The sequence below is a fragment of the Thunnus thynnus genome, chromosome 8, assembly GCF_963924715.1.
Source record: "Thunnus thynnus chromosome 8, fThuThy2.1, whole genome shotgun sequence".
NCBI lineage: Eukaryota > Metazoa > Chordata > Actinopteri > Scombriformes > Scombridae > Thunnus > Thunnus thynnus.
In genome coordinates, this window is record NC_089524.1 from 16,821,051 (window position 1) to 16,843,912 (window position 22,862).

Consider the following 22,862-nt stretch of genomic DNA (forward strand, 5'->3'; position numbering starts at 1 on the left):
CAAAATGTACTTGCATTAAAAGACACTTTAACAGGAGGATATGTGTGAGATTTTAATCTAAGGTTTGGTCAAACTGATTTAGTCCTTGTCAAAATGTCCATGTCTGTAGATTTCTGCAGATGTCGACGCTTTCTGGGACATTGAAACTGCAACACTACATTACTATGTACCCATTAATTTTCTTAATGTCCTGAAAGGAATGGAAACATGGCTGCCTGAAGAAAAAAAACAACCGAAAAAATAATAGTTAATGGGCCAAAATGTCCAAATCATTGGTATAGTCTGAAAAAAAACAACAAAACTAAACATCTAAGCAGTAAACAGTAAAATAAATCCAACCATCTCAACCATGTCTAGTCAACAAAACCCTTGATGATAAAGCATGTGTTGTAAAGTGCAATCAGGAATTGAGAATGAAAGCTGTTTTTCAAGATTTACTCTCAAATGTCTCTTTTTCTCGCTAACAAGTGGTGTCAGAGCTATGGAGACTATGGAGTGATGTTCTGAGAGAGGTGGAGAAACATTTATGAGCTTCGGGGTGAATTCAAGGGAAGCTTATTGATTTGGAATAATGTTTATTCTCAAGCGTCTCCAGTAACCTTTCTTTGACTCCACTGATGGTGCAGGACATTCAGCTGCTTCTTCATGTGCGTGTGTGTGTGTGAGTGTGTGTGTGTTTAAGTGTGAATCACCTCAGACAATTTCCTGACAGATGAATATTGAGTGTTGACATTTCTTTGAATTCGAGTGTCAGTTCAGTGAGCACAGCAAGAAAGCTCAAAAGTGGGTCAGTGTCTGCAGTCAAGCTCCTTGCTGCTTGACTCCTTCTGAAGACGAGAGTTTGCTGAACTGCAAATGCAGGGCATGAACAACAGCTATCAGTCTCATCATTATCTCCTTGACACCTTCCTCCTCCTCCTCCTCCTCCAGCCTCTGGATGTGTTTTTTTCTCCACCATCACACCTACAGAAAGATGTGTTTGAAAAGATCTGTGGGAATGTGTTGTGCCCTGTGCCCAAGTGGCTCCAGAAAGATGGAGGTCACTGGTGGTAAACAAACCCCCCTCTGTCATCCGCATGCTACGGAGGTGGGAAGTAAATGGCAACAGATTAGCCCTCAACTGGTGCGGTGTTTCAGGAAGATAAAGGTGGTGCAAGGTGGACTTGGGCCAATGACTGAAACCTTGAGGTGCTTGAGACAGAGTGAGCTAAAAAAAGTAAGAATTGTTTGTTTATAGAGACCAATAAACACACTTATTGACATCTCATATAATATTTCTCTTGATTTGAATTATCGGCTAAAAATATCTTACACCATTTTGTGTAAAACATGGCTAGTGGTCTTTTGGATTCGCCTCAAAACAAATACAAAATTTATTGAAATCAAATAATATATAAAACTTTTTTTAAAAAAAAAAAAACTTGATGTTGACAGTGAGTTCATTATTCTAGGATAACACAGATGAACACCATACATGTAAGCAAGTGTGTATAAGAGGGTAACTCAGTAGCCCCTTGACCAGCAGGAGGCAGAGTCTGTGAATATAGAGATGATAATGGTCAAGAAGGGAAATGGCTAAAAAAAGTCTAAATTTCCCTCCTAAATTAGCAGGAAAAAGAGCAGCAGTCCGGTCCCTCCGTCAGTCGTCTGGAATGGGGCTGTTACAGTTCCCGTGGTAGATATAGACGGGCCCGTCGCAGCGATAATACAATTGAAACACATCTCCGTATCCGTGGTCCCTCCACCAGGTGCACAGCTGTCGGTTCCATCCACAGGCCAGGGAATAAAACAGTTCAGGATGCTCCATGCCGATCATGGTGAAGAAGTCCTGGTCCCCGAGGTGGCCCCTGAAGCGGTACTGGTCGGCTAGTTTGGCCACGTTGCTGGGCTTCAGCAGCTGGTTGTAGAGAGCTGAGGTCCTCATTGCACCTAGGTCCAATAACATCACACCACTGTTGAAGCCAGGGAGGCCCTCAGGAGGAGGCTCACCCACTCTAGTCTCAGGGTTCTCCTTACGATACTGCCAGAACGTGTGTCTGTGTGTGGAGAAGAAAAGAGGTGTCAGCTGTGGGTCAGTCAACATGAGTTCGTCAAACACTATGAACTAATTGTCCATCCCAATCAGCAAATTATGGCAAGTCAAACATGACTCTGACACGGCTGCCCCTTGTTAGGCTTCCTGAAGCTAACCAACAGAGTGGGCTCATCGGGAGGGGGGCCTTAAAGACACAGGAACTAAGACTGCCTGTTAGAGACAGAGGCTGAACTGAGGGGCTGCATAAAGGGCCAGTATAAGATAAATAAGGAGGTTTTTTTGGACTATGAATCATGCAAAGCTATTCTAGTGGAGTCCCAGAATAAAAATAGAGCTGAAAATGAACATAATAGGTCCCCTTTAAACAATTAATTGACTAATCAAGAAAATATTATGCAAATTAATCGATCATGAAAATAATCGTTAGTTTCAGCCCTAAATCAGGAACCATGTGTGATACATTTGTCTGTGTAAAACACACTTTTTTGGGTTGATGATTAAAAGCAATATCTTTCTAAATCTGAATTCATCCCTCTGCACAGACTGGAACTCATATGTATGTTTGGGCTGCTGCATTTATAAAACTGAGGGGCAACTCTGTTTAAGTTCACATTTGCTGAACAAACAGCAAAGCGGCCAAAACAGGAAGAGAGCAGGTCCAGGAGTGCCAGAGGCTCATGCCAACTCAGCACCCTGTTCTGCCAGCATACCAACACTCAAGTAGTAAAGTAAATGACACATAAAGCTTCATTCAATAAACATCTTTATGCACAGCACACCCTTTATGGGATTCATTAATATTATCTTATTCCCAAAGTTGTGTGATGCCAAAGTAGGAAGGGATAATTGGTTTGATTTTTACCAAAGCTGGGACAGTACGGCTTTTAAGCTGAGTGTTGGGGTACCTGAACAACATTCAATCCTTCATAAACACAGCTTGTATGAATTGTTTTTCTTTGAGGAAGAAAAGACAAAATCCACATGGGACCAATAATAAACAGAAAAAAAACAAACAGGGTCATATCTACATCTGTCATTTTCTTACATGGTGCTGTGTTTTTTTATACTTATATCATGTCTATGGAGACCATGAGCCTCTATGCAGCGGGTGAAGAGTTCAGAAAGTTAGTGTATGGAAAAGAGCGTTTTGTTCCAACAGCCAGTGCAATGAGGGGTCAACTCTACCAAACACAACGATGAATGGGAATTTCTTTGTTCCATGCATGTGCGCACACACTCCGGAGAATTTATATTATTCTTATTACTGGCCAAGCCTTCTGTAGATTAAATATTAATGGAGAAATGTTCCAACTTTAAACACATGGCCATATATGACAGAAAAGTTTTGTCAAATAACACAAAATCACCCTTTAACTCACATGACTAAATTGGTGAAATTAAATTAGCTGCACTCTGTCTGGCCTCTCGGTGCAGATAAACACATGTGGGAAAATCATGTAAAACAATTATACTGTTCTTGTTGTGCAGGATACCTCTTTCTCTCTCTGTCTCTATGCAGCTTGATTGAATCTACTGGGAGCAGCGGATTCTCTGAGTCATACTTTGATATTATTACTGACCTATATCCAGCAGCTGGAGCTCAACTGCGCTTGTCCACACAGTTTCATACAGTCTGCTGGTTTGGTAGCTAGGGACGTTAAGCCCTTGTGGAGCATTTGTCATTGTTGAAGACATAAACTGGGTGTACGTGCCCTGAGACACATTCAGACTGAACAACGTCAGAGAGGGAACATTTACACAGACTTTTCCATTCTGTCTTTCTGTCTTTTTTCTTTTTTTTTTTTTTTTTTTTACATGACAGTGTAGCATTTGATGGCCATAAATTATAAAGTCAAGTCAAGTCAAACTTTATTATCCCACCAGGGGAAATGTGGTTGCAGCCAGATACATAAAAAAAACCACATTCATCATAAAAAACAATCACATAATGCAACAATCTAGACAGATCAAAGGGACAAACAGTACAATGTGAGATCACTTCAAAATGAAGACAGAGCAAAAAACTGCTCAATGCCGAATACATAAAAGTGCTCAGGTGCAGAGATAACATGTGCAAATTCAGGCTACTAATTGCTGTGCAAACAAAAGAGACTTTGTATGTTTTTGTCCTCTGAGCAGGAACTCTGTATCTATTATGTACAACCAGTATGCTGTTAGTATAAATAACAACATACTGGTGATGAGACATGACAGACAGTAAAGCTGTTATCAAAGGCAAATGCAATTAGGAAATGTGACAGTTGATTTTTTTGTTAATTGACATTTTATATATTTCTATTTATACAGAATTTGTATAAAAATACTGCAGCTAAGCTTTTAATTAACACCCTTATCGAGATTTTTTTTTGCATTCAGACTGTTTTAAGACGAATTGGAAGTTTAGTTTTCATCTAGATTACAGCAAAGTTAAAATATAAAACTATAGTCCGACCAATACTGGATTTTGAGACTGTTAGAGATGGATATTTGACAGTTTAAAAACTCAGATAGAAATGTATGCACTGATTTTATTAACCAACACAGACATCACATAAACATTTTTTTTTTTTAGAATTTAGCCTAATATATGAACTGAATGGGACATTTTACAGTTGAAAAATAAACTTGTCAGTGCTTTCTGGTGAACAAACTGCTGATTTATCAGTCAGGCTCTAATTAAAAAACAAGTCTAGACTAATGCCAAGACTAATGTGACTCCCCTGGAAACTTATCTACAAGCAATAATTTGTTCAAACTAAGCGCTACCGTACTCTCAAAGAGCTTAGTACATTAATGGTGTCATGAGGCTGATTTACTGTTTTCACTGTCAACAGACAACTAGACAAAAACAAAATTTGCTGCATAACGTTTGATGATGATGGACAGAGACCTGCACCTCGACGTAGTATTAGAAAACGTTTTCATGTCAGACACTTTCTTTACGACCCCTGAGTGATATATAATATGTCCCGAGTGAATTTGAAATGTACATATTGAAAATAGATGCTATTGCAAGCTTTGTTTTTAAAAATGTGTTAACAGTCAGAAAAACTTGCATTTCAGTGAGGTCATTAATATACATCAGCTGCATCAAATACACATGAAAATATCTCCAGTCAGCTTCTTACATAAAGAACATAAGGAACTATTTACAGAAGAACTACAGGCTTAATGCAGAGAAGCACATGTTTATAGTTACTAGCTCAGCTCTCTTACATGTATATCAAATACCTATGATATTTTGATCCTAATTTCAAGTAACAAGAAGCCTGAATAGAGTTTGGAAAGATGTCATAGAAACAACACAGGTTAACTTCGATGTATACTGCGCATGCAATCATTTCTTTTTAACCGTCATGTTTCTCTTTCTTCAGTTCTCAATCAAACCGGTCACTCGTGCCTTTGAGAGATTGTCAGATTTGAGCGACTGGGACAGAATGCAGCTCTGTTCTGTCACAATGACTTATTTTGTACCCGTACACTCAAACCAGCCTCAGTCAAACTAGACATATAACCTCTTAGCTTAGATCAATGCTACTACAAGTGCCTCTTCTCCTGCTTCGCTAGCTCACAGAAACATTGTCTCCTGCCTCCAATTTCCACTGCCAAGCTTTCAAAGTGAAGTGTCTTTCTCACTCTCGAAAGAATGAAAAGCATTAGCAGGTGACGGGGACACTGTGTACTGCAATCCCAACCAAATGTGCCTTTCACTTTGTTCAGGACAAGAAACAGCCTGCTCTTTGAAAGCTGCGTAAAACACTCACTGACAGAGGGGAGTCTGGTTCACGTGTGCACGAATGAAATGTCTGGTCCTTTTCATCACAGAGTAGTTTGGCAACCTAGAGAAGGTATATTAAAGAAAATTCCAGCACTGAGCGGCCTTGAAACAAGAAACTCTGAAATGCTGCCGCTCTGAATTTACAGGATCATAAAAACCAATGACCAATTCAATTATTACACACCTTATAAAACTGGGTTTATTCTAGTTTATTACATCTCCTCCCTTGAGTTACGAAATTATTTGATGGTGTAATCTCTTCAAGAACATCACATCTACCTGTTAAAAAAAACCCTCATTTTGATCAGAACAAAGATAGACAGAAATGTCACAGTGAGACTACTTCAAAGCTCTGAGCCATCCCTCAGTAAAACACCAAGATATGCAACCATTATAACAATTTCACAATCAACATTTGATACCATCTCAGAGCACAGAGAACATGTGGGATGTATCATACAACACAGACTCACAACCAGCACACAAAGCATAAAGACAGAGTGACTTGCTTCTGGCTAATGTCTCGCATTGTGTGTGTTTGAGGTTTTGACTGTGACACTTATGTAAGAGGGTCTTGTCTCTTGGGTTTTAAAACATTACAAATGCAGCTGCAGGGAAAAGGCATGTGGCGTTCTTTTTTTTTTTTTTTCCCCAATAATGAACTTTTCAGTGGCAGGATGTGTTCTGAATGCGGCTGGTGGGAGGACGTGTTCTCCTGCATAATGCTCTGTCCATTAACACCCAAACAGAGTGGGAGCTGAGAGCTCTCTCCACTCAACACAGGAAAACACTCCAGTAGAGAGGATGCACACAATGGCCCGCTAATACCAAGTTTCAAAATTAGAATATTACAAAGCCTGCTTGCTAACAGCTAACGAGCCAGCTCAGTGGGCTAACAAGTCAATAACCGATTCGTTTCTCAATTGTTTACTCTGCTTGGATTATATTCTATTCTATTCTGAAAATCTATCAATGCTAGTTTGTTTTGGGATGCACAGATGGAGTTCACCTCTTTCTCTTTTCTACTACCGTACCGCCCTAAATAAAAGATAACACTGATTGTAAAACGACACCCCCATTTCGAACAGCTGTAATTGTCTCGTCCTCACATATAATACAAGCCTGACTTTTTCTAACATCATTTTTAGGAGAAAAAAGAAAATCAAAGCATGTCTTATATTCAGGCCAATACTGTTGATGCCACTCAGTCCCACAGTCAATACTACACATTTCATTTTGCATTGAACACTTGGATTTATATCCAGAAACTGCACCTGACACGTGCAGATACCAAGATGATCTTCAGGGTTTTCATTTGGTTTTCTTATTACTTCACTTATTATAGCCAAGCAAAGACACCGCTACTGACTGGATAAAAAGCAATAACCTTGAGAGCCTCTGTGACGTAAACCACAAACTGCTGCCATCACTTAATTTCCTTTTTAAAAAAAAAAAGAGTAGGAAAAAAAAATCGATTGCTGGTACTGGAATGTGCTTCAAAACTCTGAAATCAGTCATATACACTGGTAGAAAGAGTTGACCTTCATACCGTTGCAGACTCTAAACTCTCACATACCAATGCTTGTGTACAAAAGACCTGGAACCAGCTGCAACAAGGACTTTGTTGACATCCTTTAAATTTCACCAAATGAGGCTGTTCATGACAAATGGCACGATCTGCTACGCTGCAGAGTGATTTAAATGTATGAGCCTGAGCTCACAGGAACAACATTAACAGGGGCTTCCCCCAGTTTATTACAATGCTGAGCAGCAATACTTCAGAGGCAGGGCAGATACAGAGCTGTTTGTAGATGCCGATGCCTACCAGAGCCTGCCAGGAAAACCATAGCTTCACTTCCAAAATAACTTACGCAGCAACCTGACATCACCGTTTACAGTTAGGCAGACCTAGCTTTACTGTCACGTACACACTCTTGTTGCCATACCAACTTCATTACACTATGACAACCATGTCATATATATACTAAATTAAAGAGTATGGTCTAGACCTGTTCGATATGAAAAGTGCACTGAGATAACTTTTGCTCTGATTTGGTGCTATATAAATAAAATTGAAATAAATTGAATTGAATGTCATCCACCAAATCATGAAAACAGTCACCATGTTATATGTTTGTATGGTGTCTGTTTTTATGTAACATTAGAGAACTTGAAATGTTAATGTCATTATAATAATAGCAGGTTACTCCTTTAAATCAAAGATTCTCTTTTCACTGGAGCGAGATATCGTAAGTCATAAGATGCGAATGCACTTACAATTTATTTCAGCGATGATGTCACATTTATACAATTATCACACTCTATCACATGCACTTGGTTGCAATGAAATTGTAAGTCCTTCAAACATTTCACCAGTGTCAGCAGCTGTTAATTCAAAAATTATAAAAGAAAATTTACACGCAGACACACATTTACAGATACAGAAGACACTGATAGATAAGGCTGCTGGTGAACGACATGAAGAAAACATTTTAGAAAAAGTAAAAGGTTGGAAACTATGTTTCACAGAGTCTGATTCATTGTTTCATTCACACAGTCTTTAAAAACCCCAGAGGAAACCACCTGGCTGCATGTTTATTCCAGTAAGCAGCTGCTACATAAAACCTCCCACCTGACCTTGCCTCACATAGTCCTCACTACCCTCTCTCTCTCTCTCTGTCTCACTCACACACACACACACACACGTCCTAACGTCCTGTTTTGATGCTAGATGGAAAACAGTGAAGTAGTCTAAACGGACCTGGTATGTTTGTTTTACTATCTTGGAGAGGAACGGAAAAATCAGCTGACGAACAAAGAGCTCGAAAGTTGAAGTCCCTTGTTTACGTGCACACACACACACACACACACACACACACACACACACACACACACACACACACACACACACACACACACACACACACACACACACACACACACACACACACACACACACACACACACACACACACACACACACACACACACCCTTATTCCCACTAAAAAGGTAAAAGAATGGATAACAGTTGTTGCTATGATGGAGTGGATAAACATGGTCAGTGTGTTTCTTATCTGAATCAGACGCCTCTGACAAAAAGTAAATATGATAAAGACAAATGGGCTGATAGGACAGCCGAATAGAGGAGGATACTACGGAAACTTGATATGTACGTATTCCCAAAACTTCTTACTCAACAACTTTCCAGATTGATAAAAAAAAAAAGATTGGGTGTGCCAACAGAGCCACAAGTTTATCTTAACTGTACAAACTTTTTCCCATTTAACAAAATGTGCCAAACTTCTTGATGACTGGTGAAGTCATAACTCTCACTGGTTCATGTTATCTTAACACCAGCAGCCACACAAGAACTTTGCATTAATTAAACTAAAAAATTATAAAGACATGTCACTTTAAAAATGGCAAAGTTTGATTTAGATCAGCAAATAGAGCTGATCAAACAACAAGCAAACAAGAATAAGAACCTGACCAAACATTTGAAGTTAACTTGTGACACTTCCACACACACTTCCTTTTTGTGTGAACATTGCTGAGGTGTGAGGTATGTTTATTGAGTAGAAAAAAACAATGGTCTGAGAAGGAGTCCTGTTCTGTCTTTTGAACTGTTGTGCAGGGCCGAGGATGAGAGAATGGAGGAGTTTGGTCTGAAGCTCTGCAGTGCCACAGATGGGTGCCAAAGCCTGAGGTAAAAGTGGGTTCATTGACGTCAACTTTCTTAAGAACCTGACATTGAAGGGAAAATATCACAGACTATTAGAGAAGGTTTTATGGATCCTATCACTGTGTTGCCGGCGTTAGTCACTTTAGAGGATGAGCAGATTGTTTAATTACTCCAGACAGCAATAAAGAGAGACACATCTGAATCACAGGATGAGGACAAAACATTTCCTGATTAGATGTGTCTCTCTACGTAGATCATGCCAAATTCTCACTTATTCATCTGGCATAAAGGACTCAAAACAGTGTATTCATGAAAACATCACATCATACTGTCTGTGTTGCACAATCTTGCTCAAGTGACTTTAAATCTGCTACTATTGATCACCATCTCGCACTCAGGATCTATGCTGCCAGGCTCTGAGTGGTTTGTAGCTAGTTAATTTTATATAACAGTAACATTCATCTGATTTATAATGGAGAGGCACTCCGAGTCCAGACCTATGATTTTATACAGTATGTAGATCATCATGGGTTTAAATAATCTTGTAATAATCTTTAAAGGGTCTTGTCCAGTAAAAACCATACTCTTGTCTGATAGGAAAGAGGCTGGGACTCAAAAGAATACAGTCTCTATCATAAAAAGCCACAAACACATGAAGTGACCTCTCAAAAATCAAAGGCACCATCTTCCTTCAGTCTTTAGTACCCCATGGCTCACATAAGCACATGGCTCTGACTGTCCAGATCAGCCTCTACACATCCAAAAAAGAACAAATGGTAACTCAAAGTAAGAATAAAAAGCAGTATGGGTGTGGGGATCAATAAGTTATCAAAATATATAAGGGACCCCTGGGTGAGAAGATAGTTGTTAGATATGATTTATTAGAGAAGGTCATAACTGCCTATACTGTAGGGAAGATAACCATGGAGAGAGTGAAACGTCCCTTTGGAACCCCCTCAAGGACCCCTGGGAGTCCCTGTACCCCACTTTAAGAACCAATGAGGCCAGTCAGTTCATTTTTGTTTATTTAATATGTCAGATGAAAGTCCATTTGATATATGGGTCCAACAATTCTTCCCTAGAGATATAAGCCATGTCGATGGAGGAGGCCATGTAAGGTTAATGAGCTTTGTTTATCTATTTGATGAATAAAATACTTCAGTAACAGCAACTATGACTCTGAATGATGCTGTCTTGGTTCACAGAGGACAGAATGAGACCTACACACTGGGGAAAAAATTCAAACCTGATCAGCTGTGCGTAGGTAAGGTGTTATAAAATATGACCCAAGCAATCCAAGCATATTGGAGCAGTGAGCTAAACTTGATTTTGTTGGCAGATGAAAGTGCTCAGAGAGAAAATAAGAACATGTTGTTCATCTTACCTCATGAATACTTTTAGGTGAAACACAGGAATGATTGTACAATGTGCAAAGACCCAGTTTTAGCTCACTCTGTCAATGCATTATAATTATGCTTCTCACTTTAAGTAGTGGATTTTTCCCTTCCCTTTGTTTGCCACGATATATGATATAATATTATTGCAGATTGGAGTAATTTAATTTAACTGAATCATTAAATGAAGATGAAGATATCCAAAATACATTATCTATTTACTGCTCCAGAATTAATGGCACCCATGGAAAGTAAAATATCAAGCAAGTATGCTTTATTATACCACTTTACCAATTATTTGAGCACAAACCACAGTCCATTACTTGGTCCATCTTTCAGGCCTTCTCACTTCATCCTAAAACAAGAGTGCCTATGATTTTGAAAACACTGTAGGTGGTTCGTTCTTCACAATCCTTACACCCCATGACTTAACACAGGGATGTTTTCAGTGTACAAGAATTCAATTTTATCTGAAATGTCTGTTGCTCAACCTAATTCTCATGGTCAAATAATTTGTCATTTGTCAGATGATATGATAATATGTCATATGTTTGTCATTGGAAAAGTGTTGAATTTTTTCATTTGCAGTACATACCATCACCACTTTTTTTTTTATTGCCGTTTCCCATGCTGCAGTGTTCCCACTTCCCTTAAATGTCCCTAGTTTTATTTCTTACCTTTTTAATGAATTGTATATTGCATTTTGTTTTATCAAAATGAAATATTTATTTTTTAAATAATTTTTTAAAATTATAAAATGTTATAAAATACTGAAAAGCTTGCGTAATATGATCAATTAATGAACATGTATAATGATATATATTTTGTCTGTTGTTTTTAATTGACTATACATGATTATATATGTTTAGAATCTAAACTTTAGATGTTGAAGTGCAAGTGTTTATAACATGCAGCATTGTATTTATGTTTTATGTTAACCTGAATGTTGCAACAAGTGTTTGCCAGAGAAATGTAAAAAAAAAAAAAAATGGCCATGAACAGAATTGTGTTGCAAACTGGCAGCAAACAATAGAAACCAAAGGTTTCACACTTTTTACCACGTTGCTTCAACTGTTTACCAAATGCTACCAGAACTTTGCCGCAAAATACAAATTAAAAATACATTTCTAGCCAAAAGAAAGAAATGACAGTAATGTTGCATAAGATGCTAACACACAATATATGTACCTTGTGTTTAGAGTTAATGGAGAAATTAAAACTCACCTGGAAGAAAACATGAGTGCTTTTAGTCCTTTTAGAACGTGGGGTAGTGGTGCACTTCAGCCTCTTGTGGCCGAAATGAGTATCACAAAAACAAACACTTAAAAATGACCCTGACAAAAAAAGATTTCACCTGGCAAAACCTTTTTTCACCTGTTCTAAAGTCATAAACACAGGAGAGAAAACTTTAGATCAGACTTAGAAAATGGATCACCAGAATTTTTTTTCTCACTTGCCTCTCAGGGCTTCCATATTCTTTCTACTGTGAGAAAGAAATGACTGTGAATGTACAAGTGAGGCCTATAAAAACTTAAATCCATCTGGGGTTGAGGAAAGTGAATGAAATTGTCATTATTGATTAATCAAGAAAAACTCTTGATTAATCGTAAAATGTTGATCACTGTTTCCAAGAGCCAAAGGTGCCACCTCAAATGTTTTGTTTTGTCTTGATCAACAGTCCATTACCCAAAGATATTCAGTTTACTATCATAGAGGACTAAAGAAACCAGAAAATATTCACATTTAAGAAGCTAGAATGAGAGAATTTTTGTATTTTTTTTCTTACAAATAACTCAAAACAATTCATTGATTATAAAAAATAGTTGGCGATTAATTTTTTACTGATTGTCAGATGCTGGTCCTCAATCAAATCATAGCCACAGAACATCTTGACACTGCATGGCGCCTTAAGTCCAGATGATGTCTAACTTCCATATTGTGATGTATTTCCGAGTGAAACGGGAGAGACAGGTTGGGAGGAATTTGATTTTAATGTTGAAAAGTGGGCGTGTCGTAATGAATCTTAGCTCTGTGCTGCTAAAAGTTGAAGACTGATTGATGGGTAGATGTCATGATGTTGGTTGAAATTGGTTGGTTCAAGACTATGTAAGTACACGTCATATTTTGTTTTACAGGAGGAAAACGTGATTGGATTTTGATATAAGAATACAAAGAAATAGATTTTTTTTTTATTTTTCTGGGATATATTGTTAAATAGGTGCAGAATATGACAGGGATGTGATCTAAAAGGGTTAAAAAGGCATTTTCATTTCATCTCAACTTTAAAAACCTGGAGCACCAAAACATTTAACACGAAGATCTAAAAGCAATAGATTGGTTCAGTGCTCTCAGTTATTAGCTCATAATTTTAGTATTTGGTACATCCCTGACAAATTGGCATCACTAAAAGCTGAGGTGTTGTTCCACATTGCCTACCTGTAGACTGGCTGCATCTCTCTGGTGATGCCTATTACCGCTCCAGGAGTAAAGCGATCAAATTCTTGGAAGAGGTCCCTGATGTTGGTTCTGTATTTCAGGTCCAGGTCAAGCTGCACTATACGCTCCAGGCCTGAAAGAAGAGCAATCCGTTATAGAAAAATCACCACATATACAACACATGGGTAAGGCAGCATCAAACCATCACTGCACTGAGAAAATTAAAAGTAATTCCGTCAGTCAGAATACATGTTTTTATTCAAGACTTACAGACTTACTTGAGGATTTTTATGGTTTGCCAAAAAACCATTGTTAGAGGCATGTGAATTTATAATAAATTGTTTTTTAACCAAGTTTAATGAATGACTGAAATGAGTTCCCCATTTTTCAATTCATCCCAAGAAACGTACTTCTGAGCAACTGTGCAAATTGGCCATTTTCACTGACCACTAGTACTTCATCCAGTGCTTGACTGCCTGCTTAATTACTTCTAAGAGTCCTTCAAGAAATACTGCAGCAAATAAGAGCAGAGTCTGACTGGACTCCTGAAAAGCTTAACATGTGCATACATTTGTTCTGCGAATTTGTCTGTTATTTTATGTGATTTTACTGTTGACCTGAAAACAGAAATCCCATGAGAATGTCTGTAAATTGTGGGAGGAAATATACAGAAAGTTAAACATGGTTGTAAAATGTTTCACAGCTGTGACTGTACAGACTGTGAATGATTAATACTGAACTTGTTTGTGGATGAAATTGTAACAACAGTAACCAGGATATTCAGGTCTTCATCTGTTCATTGTTTCAACTTCCTATGTTTTGCTTGTTGGCATGGTGATGAAAGGATGGAAAATACTCAGGAATGGGAATCCATGGACACAACATAATTATCAGCTTGAGAGGTTCTGTCAAAGATGACGGCCTCTAGTTCAACAGCAGTAAACATTCATTGGCAACCAAGGTTAATTGACAAACAACTGCGGGATTAGTACAACAGTACAAAAGATGGGTGCACTTAAAAATACTGCACTGCATGTGTTGTCTGCATCATCAACCTTCAGAGCTCAAATCAACATTATCAGTTTGGTTTTCAGCTCATCAAAGCCTTTTTGGGATCCAGCAGCTGTTAGATTAAATTACATTTACCTGACTACACAACTCCTAGAAAATCACATCCTTGTGCAAACACAATAAACCTTCAAATATGGCTCACATCTATATTTTACATCTATATTTTACATTTCATTTAGTGCAATTATGGCAGCACAAAATGTGTGATACAGCGCAGAGGGACTGCATAAAATGTGATGTTGTTATTTGTATTGCATTGTCAATCTAGGATGTAATGAGGCGGGTTTTATTTGAAGGAAATCAAAGAAGCTACACTTGAAAAATAAACTTAAAGGTACCCTGTGGAATTTTCTTGTAAACAAACAAAAGTTATGTTTACATCCTATCCTTGAGGTCTAACAAGCATGTGGAATGTATTTCCTTCCTCATCAAATAGTATTGTTTACATCCATGTTTACTAGCCTGCAGTCTTTTTCTCCGCCTTTGCTGGCACATTTATTTTCATCTTTATCTAGAATTTCCTAATAAACGCCAGCAAACTGGTGTTACATGAGCTGTGGGTTCATTCGTCTAGTTGATGGTTAAGTACCATATTTATGCTGAAAACATAATGCACAACAGTTTCCCAATGTACCTCAATGCTGCTTAAGTCATTAGAAAACAACACCGCAATGCTGACTTGCTCCTATAATTTGATGTCCTGTATTTCCAGCTAAAAACTGAATCCTGGGGCTCCCCAGTAGCCTATTGTTTAGTCTCATATTAGGGTAAAAATAGACGGGCTAAGTCCAATGCAGGACCGGATTTGAAGGGGCCAGACATCACAAACTAACAGCCTGTATTTGGAAATGAATCACAATCTTGGTCTCAACAAACCCGACCGAAATGCTGAACGATAAAGGGTAAAAGTCTGAGGGGATCTTGGCCGGTTTAAAAGTTTGTGCTGCAGATATTCGAATGCCGGTTTCTGTTGAAACAAGTGATGGAAAAAGAGTACTCAGCAAAAGAGCAACAACCTGTTTTCTGTGCTCTCCAAACAAGGAAGCTGCCCATCACAATGCCTTCATGTACTGTGGCAACAGAGAGGGGCTCGGAAGAGTAATCTCCGAGTGGTCAGCGCTGTTTGTTTGTACTAACAGGGCTTAACTAACAGGAAGAGGGTCTTAAGTTGTTACAACATTGTGATGAGGTGAGTTTAATGTTGGATCAATGACTCACCACAAAGTCCTGTGAAGGTGAAAGTAGGCCTGAGCGGTGTTATATCACATTATATTATGATTATGATTGTGGTTTTAATAGGCTGATTTAAATGTAGATTATTACTCCACTTTATCACAACAGCTGTATTACAGCTTTTGGATTCTGTTTTGGGTGAAATGCTTGCCATTTAGGATTACAGATCATAAATCCAGTGTTTTCCCTGTTGTCTTAAAGCCACCCCTCTCAGCTGTATGGATAGATAATATGCCTATGTACAAAAGTCCTGCAACCACTGGATTTTCTCATCAGAAGGACAGAGACTAGTCAATGATGTCTGTAGGTATCCTTTTTTTTTTTTTTTTACACCACAGCTAAAGCTACTTGTGTCAGAGTACATTGTCACACATTCCTCATACATGTTTCGTTTTGACATGACTGTAGTGGGACTCTGGTAGCAACTGCAACAGATAGCTACCAGATAATTTGCACATCTACAACTGTCTTGATTTTCTCACGCACCTTTTCTCGAAATATGTGTTTGTTTTAGGGTAAAAGTGAATTGTAGGCTTGTTAGTTAACATGTTGCACTGATGCTCACAGAGCACCTTATGTGACAAAATCAATCCATTGCTTAAAAAATGCACATATGCATTATTGAACCATTTTATGATCAACTGAAGGATAGAGGGAAAATAATTATTTTGAAAAAAGTACAAGACAGATTCTGAAGTAATTGTCAACTAGTGTATTAGTAATTCAGACTATGACAGACAGTTTGCATTGTATATAGACAGTGTGAGCCTCCGGAGAAAGAAAAGAGACAAAGAAATGTTCTCTCATTTGTCTCCTTGCTTTCCCCACTTACATCCGTTCCACCTCCTTCATTTCCTCCCACAGCAGATATTAAAGGAGGTGATGTGAAAATTGAGAAATCAAGACATCAGGTCTTTTGGTGAAATGGAGCCACTTTCGTCATTTCGTCATTCTGTAGTGCAGCCAGTCAGTGTTGACTGGTCAGGGTTTTACCTGCTCTGTACTGTAGTTATCATCCTAAAGTTTGTTACATTGATACTTTTGTTGTACATAATGTTTACTTGTCAGTGTTTAGAATTTTTTTCCTCCCACAGAAATGAACAATGTCAAAATAGATTGTCAAATATTATTTTGTCACTTAAAATTGAACTGTTTACCACAGATAAACACATCTACAACAACCCTGATTTAGCAGATATCAAACAACATTACGCACATAAATCAAATAATTAAATTAAATAAGTTTGTTTCACTTGCTCAGACAATGTTTTTTGGGTGTCAGCTACAGTATCAATTAATTTTCTTTTTATACTCAATGACTATTTACAGATGAAAATTAGTGAAACATGGTTTTCAGTTTTTGGAAATGTTTACTGAAAAAAGTTGTGGATTGTTTAAATTGACTTTCATCTGGATTTATTCTTCATTTCTTCCACTATCCAATTTCCTATAGTAAAGCACTGAGAAAACCAACAAAATATTCACATTTTAGCGTCTGGAACCTGCGAAATTGTGGCACTTTTGCTTCAAAGTTAACTAATCATTTTAGCTCTACATGTTGCACTGTTTTATTCCAATAACTCCTCAACTTTTTATAGTATGTTTGGAGAACAATGAGCCTCTCTGTGACCAACCATGAAACCATGAAATTGATAGTTTCTTTCATTATTTCCAACTGCTATTGAACAAAGGGGATAAATAGAAATCATTGGAGTTTAAATCGATCTCAGCCTTTTAGTTTCTTATGCTGTACTGGTCACAGGCAAGGTGTGAGGGTGTTGTACATTTATTAGAGGAATAATGTCGTTATGGTGGCTTAGAGCTTGCCTGAAGCTCTGGTCAGATCACATAGTCCTATATGACTACACCTCAATTCAACGGCAGCAACAAAACAACAGAGATACTGTTATCTAACACCACTTTTTTTTTTCAGGAAGAAGTGGGTCAACCTCATTAAGCCCTAATATCAGTCTTGATGTGAGCACTTACAGCCTTTTTGTAAGGGTCATTGTTTTCTGCTTTTACCAGCATTCACTGGAAAACACCCTGGGTTTTTTTTGACGCAGACGATCACATGAAATTCATTTTCACCCACATTATGTTCCCATGCTTCTAAAAGTTGATGTGTTTCCTGCTGCAAAAAAGAAAGTGTTTACTGAGAACTGTCAGGCAGGGTCATCTTGTCACGAGCGCTTTTCAGAAAATGTTTCCAGGAAAAGAAAGTGAAGAGAAAAACGAACAAACACGAATGAGCTTCAGATCGTGCACAAATCATTAAATAAAAATCAATAAATTGTTATCCAAATTATGTTTTCAAACACTTTTTAGAATCCTTTTTAAAATATTTGATATGCGTTTGTTTTGACTACTTTAATGAGTAAGTGTTAGTCTCTGATAATCAAAAGTAAAACCATACCTTTTTAATACATGCTGTGGACACATTGCAAGGAGGTTATTGATCTTGATACAGTAAACAGATCTGCTTCAGTTACACCAGAGACAGTATCACTAGCTAGCTAGGATAGCAAGACCCCTGTCCAATCATATAAACAGTTTAAGTAGCCTTCCAGACATCAATGACTCCAATGAAACCAAGTAATGTGATTACAAAGTGACACATTTTACATCAATTATAACTGCAAAATGTACTACAGTTGCATCGCCGAGAGCACAAACGTAGCAGGTGTAGTGGCTACGGTGTTTCACTCCGCTTGTTTTGTCCACCAGCCTACTAATGAGGCAAAGTAAAGACATTTATATTCAGCTCTACTCTGGTCCACTCTGCTATCCAAGTCACATCCAACCCAAGCCTGTTATCTTATACCAATAAATCCATGGGGAAGGGTTATTAGTGCTGTGTTATTTGCTCTGGAGAGGCAGGAAGGTATGATAATAGCAGGAATATCCTCTAAAAAGGGACGACAGAAATACAAGGTGAGCACAATGTTATTCCTTTAAGGTCTCCAGTAACTTTTATTTAAATTGTTGAAAACTGGACTTCGTTACAACTTAAGAGATTACCAAGACCACAGATTCTTTATCTTGAAAGTTACAAGGCCAGAGATAAAACCAAAAAACAACCACAATGGTTCAGCATTCTTGAAACCTATCTGCTCTGTAGGGCTGTAGTCTGCTGGTCGACTGGTCGATTAGTTGGTTGACATGCTCTCGTTCGACTAAATTCTCATTGGTCGAATAATCTCTGTGTTATTTTCATAAGGAGAAAAGTGCTACATCAATAGCTTTCCAGGAGTAATCCATTATTTCCTGCGGCGGGAAGGACAGACTAACAAATTACCTGTGAAAATGGGGGTGTATTTAAAACACCCCGGTTGTTTTCACAACTTTGAACTTGCCCAACCTAATGGAGACTGCTGGGTCTAACTGTACTCAACGTTTACTGAGCGTTTACTGTATCTGTGTTTCCCCATAATGACACAACGAGAACCCTGCCAGGCCAAAACAAATATTTTTTAATATTTGATATTTGATAGCATTTGGGAGTCTCTGTGCAGCGCTGTTCCGGTATGTGAGTCGACCTCTGTGTCGTTGCCTGGGAAACTACTGGTAGCGTGGCTCCATTAAGGAGTATGTTTGCGTAGCAAGTGGGAAAGAGCGAGGGGCAGAGAAGTGACTGTGGATGCGAGCGGAGCAGAGGAAAAGGTTAGTAGTAAGTTGTCAGTCTGGCAGTAAATGTACAGTACAGACTACAGTGTGTCGGTTAATAAATGCTAAAAAGTCACGTCTGTTGTTTCCCCAAATGCTGGAAAAGTAAAGGGGGTCAGCAACAACGGGTTAGCCTAACCTGAAGACACAAAACAGAGAAATATAGAACAGAGAAATGTGTGGCTGCTGAGTTTACTGTGCACTCTGTCCCGTTACCTCGTTGCCGCCCGCCCCTCCCCACCCCCCTCCCCTCCTCTCCCGTGCGACTAATCGATTAGTTGAAGATTATATACAATTTTAGTCGACCAAGATTTTCTTTGGTTGACTACAGCCCTACTGCTCTGTGATTTTAGGCCTGTGTGACAACTAACAGATCAACTCCTACCTCACCTCCAGGTATCATATTTCTCACTTTAGCAAAGCAATTCACACATTAGCAGTGCCATTCCTAGACGACTTCCCGCTAGCCATTCCAGTTGGGCTATTCTGGTCCCAGAGTAACTAGCCAGAATACACACCATCACCTGCTGTGGAGCAATCAACATCCCGCAGTTCTGAGCAATACAAATGACTCTGGAGAGAAGCCCCACAAATTAAACATGCTCAATATTTTTGACACTGTGGCAGAGTCTTCCACTGTGGACAATTATATCTCAGCATTCAGCATGAAATCTACTATCTGACCACTGACCTGAGTGTTACAGAGTTTTATTTTTTATTTAGTAACTACATAGAAATACAGACCAATTAATGTGTTTCGGTTACATTTAGCACTGCTTTTATGCTCCCCACTCTCTCTCTTCCTCACTTGTTTTTTAATGAGGTAGTGAATTGTATTTTGGGAGGACCCCCCTTCTTACCATCTTTCCAGAGGGCCCACTGATGGGGTGTTAAAAGGGCAGTTTAACCTGTTAGGTGTGCCACAGATTCCGAGGAGACCGACATTATGTGGAAAATAAAGGTTGAGTTTTGTAGGAGACTCAAGTCGGCATGGTGATTCCTCTAGAGGGTAAAAACATGGAACATCTCTCCACTAAATAAAACAGTGTTTCTTAGGAGCGTCATCATGAATTACGACAGATTTCCATTGTGCAATTTCATTTCCTATCAGCCAACAACAGATGGTGTGAAAATAGAGTTTTCTTTTAAAGTCAGTTCTTTACATCATTGTTTTTCAACTGAGGGTGCACAGACCCGTAGTAGTCCATGGAATAATAAAAAAAATATACATTTTAAAAAGATCCTATGGCCTTTACAGACACACTATATTTACTCAAATATTGACTGGGGCTTTTATTTACCTTGATTATAGAAGCTAACAGGTCTTTATTTCTAATTCCCTCTGTTTGATAAGTATAATTGGTCATATTTTAGTACAAAGCCTTGTTTTGATCCACCTGTTTGCCCTGTTAAAGTTACTGCATTACACTGTTAATACAAACTTAACACTTCTTGTATCGGTTTCAGTGGACAGAAACCCTTCATTTCTTAACAAGGCTCAAAATACTGGACCGGGCCAGCTCAAAACATGCAGGGGGTCCAGTAACCAGTAAAAAGGTTGAGAACCACTGGTTAACATGACTGCTTTCATTATGGTTTGTAAGCATGTTGCAATGGGAGAATTTACACAGTTATGTTCTTGTTAAACACTGTCAAATATATATATTTACACCTGTAGTTCAGAAATTTTAAATAAGTCTGTTATATTCAAGCCATTGCCCAACGAATAAACCTCTCTGTATTTAGTAGTACACCAGAGTTTTGAATCTGGTGTCAAGTTTGACATTCCTGCGCTGGCCAGATGAATGCATGAATGCCGGTTATCTCTCTGCTAACTCGAAGGACAATAAAATCATTGAAATGTGCGGCTCCTTCTAGGCTTTCCAAAAACGTTATCGGACCGAATGGATCAAATTCTGATAGTGAAATGAGTCATTTCGCGGGGGTTGTGTGACACTCAAAGCAATTTATCCTCCATTTTAAAGCTGCAACGGTAGCAGCGGTTTAGGCTACAGCGGAGCCTATGACGCAAGCACGTCAACAGTGTTTTTGTTGTTACTCTCACTGCCAGAAGGGGGAGACAAAAGTCCTGCACTGCGGCTTTAAATGGTTTTCCAGTAAAACAAACAAGTTTGCTAACACTAAATAATAATAATTAATATCACAATATGTTAAGATATGTTACTGATACACTGGCACTTCTATTGTGATACATTCAGTTGGAATACTGAGGTATTTCCCTCTTTTAATACAGATATATTTAATAATCTGCTTTCTTGCGGTTTAACCTTTGGACATTTTATGGCTGTGTGTAGTCAATACTAAAAAATCTCTCTGCACTTTGGTCCGAGTTCATCTCAACTGTCTATAGAACGGACACTGACAGCCCTTCCCAATAAACTAAATAAATAAAGTTTAATTATGTTTGAGCCTTACTTACTAGAAAAAAATCTTTTCCATTTAAGGCTTTATGGTCAATGTCTGCCTTGCAATAGAATATCATGTATCAAGGAACTGTTTGTGTTGTGATACTATTGTTATTATAAGCGAGGTATTCTGATGGTACTGGACCAGAATTTTCCCAATGATCCTCACCTCTATTAAGCTTATAAAATAAAAAATATTTATCTGAGTCTAGTCTCTATAGGTCTAATAATAATAAAATAAACACCTCTCAAAAAATATTAATTTCCTGTATATCCTGAGCAAACACTTTCCTTTTTAGGCGTTGTGGCCGGCTTAACACTGATCCCAACATACAGGCAATTTCTTCTCCTTCTTCTCTCTTTTGACAACTAAATTAAACTCGCTGAAATCATAACATCTCCCACTTCACAAGTTAGGGGATGTTAAATTTCTATCCCTCCCACTTGCAGCTGCTATTTATATCTGTGGATATCACTTTTGTTTTCAGTGTGTCATTAATCATAAACAATCATCTGCCATGTGACTTGCTGAATGAAGAAGGTCTTTCAGTTAAATCAAAGAAGGGATAATGTGAAAAAACTGATGATTGTGTGACTGTGCACCATATACCCCGACTCGCTCTGTGAAGACAACCACATTATGCCCTTTCTAGATAAAAGCCTTCTTTAAATAGAAATGTGTGACCACTTGGACGGAGTGGTCGGCACGTGTGATTGATCAATAAGCATTTCCGGCACACAACGTGAGACTGCAACAGACCCAGACACACCTCCGGTTCACGCAGGAGGGGACTGCTCTGAAGAAAAATACCAGGTGATGGGCAAACATATTTTGGATGAAAAACATCAAAATATTGAAAACATGTTTAAAAATCTAGCTGTCAAAACAACTCTGTGCTCCACCATAAGTTACTTCTCAGAATTGACAGCTGAGTGAGACAACCACACACTCGAGCATTTCCCCCCAGGCTGAATCTTTTATTTATCATCATTATCTTTCATCTTTTTCATCACAATTTTCTTCTTCTGCTCCTTAAGTCATATCCTACTTTCCTGTGTAATGTAAATAGTGTATTTGATGTGCTATAGAAAACATTAAAGAAAACTTCGACCACATGGGTTGTCAAGCCTACACATTAT

At 38.3% G+C, this 22,862-nt stretch overlaps 2 protein-coding genes across 2 annotated transcripts in view; both read right to left on the minus strand.

The window, feature by feature from the left end:
* ptger3 (prostaglandin E receptor 3 (subtype EP3)) overlaps nt 1–22,862 on the minus strand; it is a 166,778-nt gene that overhangs the window by 15,114 nt on the left and 128,802 nt on the right. The window lies entirely within an intron of this gene.
* The window catches only part of xxylt1 (xyloside xylosyltransferase 1), a 34,256-nt gene continuing 12,806 nt past the window's right edge, over nt 1,413–22,862 (minus strand). The window contains exons 5-6 of the mRNA XM_067596794.1: nt 13,327–13,459; nt 1,413–2,036 (exon numbers count right to left, since the gene is read on the minus strand). Coding sequence (XP_067452895.1) covers nt 1,640–2,036; nt 13,327–13,459 — 530 coding nt within the window. The 3' untranslated portion in view covers nt 1,413–1,639. The remainder of the gene's footprint in view (nt 2,037–13,326; nt 13,460–22,862) is intronic.